Source organism: Petaurus breviceps, unplaced genomic scaffold, assembly GCF_028583685.1.
Source record: "Petaurus breviceps papuanus isolate PSGF00001 unplaced genomic scaffold, PetGlider_PUasm1.0 558, whole genome shotgun sequence".
NCBI classification, from domain to species: domain Eukaryota; kingdom Metazoa; phylum Chordata; class Mammalia; order Diprotodontia; family Petauridae; genus Petaurus; species Petaurus breviceps.
This window is the reverse complement of record NW_027186376.1, coordinates 2,416,929-2,424,028: the sequence shown is the minus strand read 5'-3', so window position 1 is coordinate 2,424,028 and position 7,100 is coordinate 2,416,929. Positions and strand designations below refer to the sequence as shown.

Genomic DNA, 7,100 nt, shown 5'->3' with positions numbered 1-7,100 from the left:
TCCATCTCTCTGTCTCTGTCTCTCTCTGTCTCTCTCTCTCTGTCTCTCTCTCTCTCTGTCTCTCTCTCTCCCTCCCTCCCTCCCTCTCTCTCTTTCTCTCTCTTATATATATATATGCATGTATATAATAACTATGTTAGTGATATACTGATGATTGTCTAATATTTCCATCCAGTTCGAAGGAAAAAGTAAAATATCACCTCAAATATTCTGATATTGCAATGAAACATTTTACTGGAAATTAAAACATTTAAGGAAATTATTACTTACAGTTGTTGCACAATGGATATCTTTCCACACTGAAGCTTCCTTGGAAAGATCAGAGACTTCAAAAAAATTATCCACAATCACTTCCCCAATCATGTCATGTCTAGAAAATCTGTCAAAATCATATACACTGAAGTGTAATTTTCTGTTGTTCAGTTGGTCATAGGCTACGGGAAATTGAAAGGTTTCCTCAAATAAGGGATTTAAAGTCTTTCTGTGTACCCGGGTCTGAAACTTCTTTTTCCTATCTGGAAGAAGATATATTTTCACATAGGGGTCAGATGTTCCTGTGAAGTCTTTTGCGGGTAAATCTAAGGCTTTAATAATACTAACAACAAGTAGTTCATTTTCATAATCATACTGGAGAGTAAAGTTAAGTTTCCCACAAGATTGGACATCTTCTTTCCTGCTGCCCTCAGAGTCAACTGACTTCTGTTTATAGAGCTCAGGTTTTATTCTCCCAATGTTAGTGGTTGTCTCTCTCCTCCATAAAACAGGTTCTGTGCCCACAGAAAAATCAACACTGGACACTTGCATTTGCCTTGGTAGAAGTCTCCTGAAGGAATTATGCCTGTATGTACACACAGACAGACAGACAGACATACACACACACATACACACTGATTAGCTTATCTAGTAAAAAGTATGTAAATATAACTTTCCCCATCTTTTCCATAATGAAACTTAAAAAAAAAAAACCCAGAACTGTGACAAACTAACAATCTTCAAAGAAATTACTCTAGTGGTATTTTTTTTTTAAATCAGACCTACACTAATGTATTTTTCACCAAATTTTTGGCACTTTATATAACAATTCTTTTTTTTTTTTTGCTTTTTTGGAGGGGAGAGGGCAGGGCAATTGGGGTTAAGTGACTTACCTAAGGTCACATGGCTAGTAAGTGTGTGTAAAGTGTCTGAGGCCGGATTTGAACTCAGGTCGTCCTGACTTCAGGGCCGGTGCTCTATTCACTGTGCCACCTAGCTGCCCCTATAACAATTCTTAAAAGGAACACTTGCCACCCAAATGTGTAAGATTCAAATGAAATATTCAAATTTGAAGTTTTATCTGGATGTATATAAAAGATAGATCCTGGGGATAGGAAGTGTCCCCCAAAAACGTCTACTTGAGATTGGTGGTACTTTCTGGTCTGTATCCCCAAAAAAGTATATCTTGTGAACCTTTACTTACATATTTACCACTAATAGAGAAAATGAACAGCTTAAATTAAAATTTAATAAGAAAAGTATCAAGAAACCATTTCCTCCATAAAACCACATTCTTCCACAAATATATAAATCAATGGGAAGAGTGGACACACGTAGGGAGCACATGACCCAGGATGTATGTGGAGAAGGGTTCATAAGGAACAACTGTGGTCATAGCACACATAAAGAAGGGCAATGAACACCATCAGTGTTTAAGGACCTTTTTAGAGTAATTCCATTTTTGCTGCTTCCCTTAGGTATTCCGCACTAGTCAGATATTTTATGGTAGATGTTGTGTTACATGGTATCATCTAGAAATTGTCAAATCAGACATAATTTGCTAGATATTGATTGGCTAGATTCACAGTCTTGAGCTTCTGGCTCGGATGATGATGATAATGATGATGATGAAGATGGTGATGGTGATGACAATGATGATGATGGTGATGATGATAATGATAATGATGATGATGACGACAGTGATGAAGATGATGGCTAGGCAGTGCAGTGGATAGAACCCTGGATATGGAATCAGGAAGATCCAAGTTAAAATCTGGCCTCAGATGCTTAGGTTTGCATCCTTGGGCAAGTCTTTTTACCTTCTATTTGAGTCAGTTTCTTAATTTGTAAACTGGAGATAATAAGTCCAACTACCTCTGTGAAACCCCATTTTATTCTTTATTAATTATTGATAATTGGTAATTACAATCATTGATAATTCCTGGAATCGGTACTTAAGAATTATTATTACTTAAAATGACAGTTTGATTACTTAACATCAGAAGGTCTGACTTCTTAGTGACAGTGTAACTTCTGTAATTGTCTAGGCTGCAGCTTGGGCTCTTGCAGCAGATGGGGACAAGGGGATGGTGAACACCCAGAGTCTTTTAACATTCTGTATCCCTGGTAATAAGTCATGGTTGTTCAATGCATGACTTTATAGAGGATGATGATGAACTGCTTTCCTCACTGTCATGTGTACTGGAAAGACCCTCCTGTAAATTATTCTAAATGTAACTGATGGTAAAAAGACTGCTCTGAAGATGGTGGACTAAGAGCATGGACTTGCTTTGAGATCTCCCCCAAACCCCTCCAAATACATGTAAAAATTACTCTAAACAGATTCTAGCCCTACAGAACCCACAAGGTGACAGGGTGAAAAACATCTCCAACCCAAGACAACCTGGAATGTCAGCAGGAAGGGTCTCTCACACCAGGCTGGGAGTGGAGCACAGTCTGGCATGGGCTGTTTGGGCACAGACAGGGTCAGAGCAGGCCTTATGGCACTGAATCACTGACAACTGTGGTTGTTTTCAGGCTTCTCAAACCACAAATGCCAAACACACCATAGAAAGTCAGTGGGAAAATTCTGTGGGACCTGGGTGAAAGAGGAACATGGTCCGGATGGAATCTGGTCCCAGCCCCAGGGTGGTGGAGGTGGCAGCAGCAGCAGCAGCAGCAGTGGCTGCTTCCAAAGCTCTGGGCACACAGACAGTGAGGAATCAAGTGACTGATAACAAAACTCCTGAAGGTCGTGACAGCACACCCACCCCCACACCCCTGGAAGCAGAGTCCTACCTTGACAAAAAGTTAGACAGTCAACTATTTGGTTGGGAAGAAGAGCAAACAACTTTACAAAGTCAGACTATAGAATCTTGTTTTGGTGACAAATATCAAAACATAGAACCAGAAGGAGACAACAAAGTCAAAGCTCCTACATCAAAAGCTTCCAAGAAAAATATGAATTGGTTGCAGGCTGTGGAAGAGCTCCAAAGAATTTTGAAAATCAAGTAAGTAAACTAGAAAAAGAAAAAAGTAAAAATCCTCAATTAAATACCAAATTTAAAAATTCTGAAGACCAAAGGAGAGATTAATAAAATTGAAATTAAAAAATTTATTGAACTGATAAATAAAACAAAGAGCTAGTTTTATGAAAAAAATGAATAAAATAGATAAATCTTTGGTTAATTTTATCAAATAAAAAGAAAGAAGAAAACGAAATTACCAGTATCAAAAATGAAAAGGGTGAATTCACCACCAATAAAGAGGAAATCAAAACAATAATTAGGAGCTATTTTGCACAACCATATGCCAATAAATTTAACAATCTTAGTGAAATAAGGAATATTTACAAAAATTTTAATTATCTGGACTAACAGAAGAGGAAATAAAATACGTAAAGAACCCCGTTTCAGAAAAAGAAATTGAATAAGCCATCAATGAACTCCCTAAGAAAAAAATCTCCAGGGTCAGATCAATTTACAATTGAATTCTGGTTGGTTTTTAGTTGTTTTTCATTCTTGAATAGGACCAAAATGACATCACTTTGCTAAAGTCAAGTTTCAGTGTGTCTGACTGTGGCTGATCAGACCAATATAAGCTCAGATGCTTTACCACATGTCGGGCATAAAGAGTTCATGTGAATATTTGGGGTGGATTCTCCAAATTTGTGCATCCTGCATTTTCTTTTAACTGTTTCAATTCTGCTTTGCTCATAGAGCACAGCACCTTTCTGATATGGGTATGTCATGCTGAGTGGTCCTGTGCCAGTGTCTCCCATGTCACATAATCAGTTCCAAATTTCTTAAGAGAGAGCTTGAGAGTGTCCTTGTATAGCTTCTTCTGACCACCATGTGAACGCTTGTCCTGTGTGAGTTCTCCATAAAACAGTCTTTTTGGTAAGCATATGTAACAATGTGGCTAGCCCATTGGAGTTGGGCTCTCTGAAACAGAGTTTGAATGCTTAGTAGTTTAGTTTCAGTAAGGACCTCAGTGTCCAGTACCTTATCCTGCCAGCTGATCTTCAGAATCTTCTTAAGACAATTTAAATGGAAGCAATTCAGTTTCCTGTCATGGCAATGGTAGACTGTCCAGGTTTCACAGGCATATGACAATGAGGTCAGCACAACAACTCTGCAGATCTTCAGTTTGGTAGTCAGTCTCATACTTCTTCTTTCCCATACTTTCTATCAATCATTTAAAGAACAACTAATTCCAATACTGTATAAACTATTTAGGAAAATAGGCAAATGAGTCCTACTAAATTCTTCTTTGGACAAATTTGGTGCTGATACCTAAACTGGGAAGTGCCAAAACAGAGAAAGAAAATTATAGACAAATTTCCCTAATGAATATGATGCAAAAATTTCAAATAATATTAGCAAACAGATTACAGCAACTTGTCTGGAGGATAATACACTATGACCAGGTAGGATTTATACCAGGAATGCAGGACTGGTTCAATATTAGGAAAACTATCAGCATAATTGATCATGTCAATAACAAAACTAACAGAAATGTAATTGTCTCAATAGATACAGAGAAAACATTTGACAAAATACAATACCCATTCCTATTAAACCACTAGAGAGCATAGGAATAAATGGAGTCTCCCTTAAATGACAGGTAGCATCTATCTAAAGCCATCAGCAGGCATTATATGTAATGGGAAAAAGCTAGAAGCACTTCCAGTAAGAACAGGGGTGAAACAAGGATGTCCATTATCACTGCTGTTATACAATATTATACTCGAAACATTAGCTTTAGCAATAAGAGAAGAAAAAAATGAAGGAATTAGAATAGACAAAGAAGAAACAAAGTACTCCTTTATTTTCACATCATATGAAAAACTTTTTCCTAGTGTATTCTAAAAAGTATAAATTTATAAGTTTTTTTTCAAATCCTGAATTTCAATGGGTACACATTTAAAGTTCTAGATTAAATTTTTGAAATGAAAACTGGGAATATTTCTGTAATTTTACCTTGATACCCTATCTCAGAGATTCAGGGCCAACATCATATGCAGCATCTAGAACAGGCAAAAAAGGATTTTAAAAAATTGTCATAGAAAGGAAAGGGTACCCACAAAAAAACTGGTGCTATAAAATGCGTGTATAGATGAGGGAAATAAGTTGTATCAGTGATCTAACTAAGCCCATGGATGAACTAAAATAGGAGAGGAATAAAGGAGATATGATGGTACATGATCAAGGTATCAAAGAGTAGAAAGGAAGAGCAGTAGATGAAATTGATGAACTTTACATATTATATTACCCTCTTGAGGTATTTTGAAATGTACACTTGATGACTGGTATATATTACCATTTTTATACATATGCAAAATCCAAAAATGCTATTAAAAGAGAAATTAATTCCACAAGAAAACTAATTTCATTTCTAATATGTAGCTGTGGTATGGAAGAAAGAACAATGGATTCAGAATCAGATCAACACCAGATTTGTAGTCAGATCATCAGTGTAACTTTGGGCAAGCTTCCCTGGGCCTCAGTTTCCTAATCTGTAAAATGAGGGAACTGAACTGAATGGCCATTCAGATCCCCATATCCTCTAAATGCTATGATATGGGTTTGATTATTGGTTCTTCATTCCCTATAAAATGGGTTACCAACAGGGGTAGGACCAGACACGATGATCTTTATGGTCTCTTCTTGTCCTTCCTGGGTCTATAACTTTATGACTTTATAACCAAACAACCTACACAACTTATGAATTTAACTGGATGTGGTTAAAACTGCTATTGTACTGTATGACATAACCTTTGTTTTGTCTAACAGTTCATCACACCTATTCAATAAATACGATTTTTGTCGTTCATCTCATTTATAAAGTAGTAGCACTTACCAAAAGTTTGAGCATATTTACGATCATTAAGCAACAGAGCGGAGATTAAAACCAAGCCCTTTGTATAGAAAACCAGGGCTTATTCCATTTCTTCACACTATGGAAATCACTTCCAGTTATCCCAAGTCAGCTGTTTACTGTGATATTAGGACCAAATTTGTCACTGTATAGTTGTTATAAATAAAAACTAGGGGAAAAAAAAACCGTATGTCCTATTCATAACTTGTTTTTCCCCAGGATCTTGCCATCTCATGCTGTCTATAAAAATTCATATTTTTATAGTGATGAGTGTACAAGATATTTCTTCAAAACAGCCTTGTGAATTCGGTAGAAGTACTGGTGTCCCCAGTTTGCTGATAGGAGATCTATGGTTTAAAGAGAGTAATGTTGACTCAAACTCACACAATATTGGGGAAAAGAATCAATATCCTAGACTAGTGGGGGAGGGGTTTCACTACACCACACTATCTCTACAATCCAGAGTATTTTTAGATTTAATATAACAAACCTTTTCAATAAAAACCAGTCATTCGTTTTGAATGTGTCTGTACATAATAGTGCAGCTGTACATCCTTTCCTACTGGGAATCAAAGTATAGTAAAAGTGTTATTCTAGTGAAGCCAGTGTCCTAATTACACAGTACTTGGGATACGTTCTAAGTCACAATTTAGTGTGTCAGTTAACTGAAGCTTTAATTATTACAGTACTTTACCATTTCCATGACAACACATCCTGCTTGTTGGTAATGACAATGGTATGATTATTACTCTCGCTCAAATGAAATATAAGCCAATCCAAACGCAAGGGCTTTTTACCGTTATAATTCTCCCCTATTGTCTGATCTTGATGAAGCACAAGCCAGACACTCTCTGCGTTGTGGAAGGGAGAAAACCTTTGCCTCTGTTACCATCCAGCCATCTTTGAGATAGCTGGGTTTCGTGAAATTGCTTGACCGTGATTACGAACCATGTTGCACGCTGGAGGCA

The 7,100-nt window shown here is 36.9% G+C and overlaps 1 protein-coding gene across 1 annotated transcript in view; it reads right to left on the bottom strand.

Annotated features, from left to right (window-relative positions):
* SYT10 (synaptotagmin 10) overlaps positions 1-7,100 on the bottom strand; it is a 90,799-nt gene that overhangs the window by 34,920 nt on the left and 48,779 nt on the right. Inside the window, exon 3 of the mRNA XM_069102826.1 lies at positions 271-838. Within this exon, the coding sequence (XP_068958927.1) occupies positions 271-838 (568 nt within the window). The remainder of the gene's footprint in view (positions 1-270; positions 839-7,100) is intronic.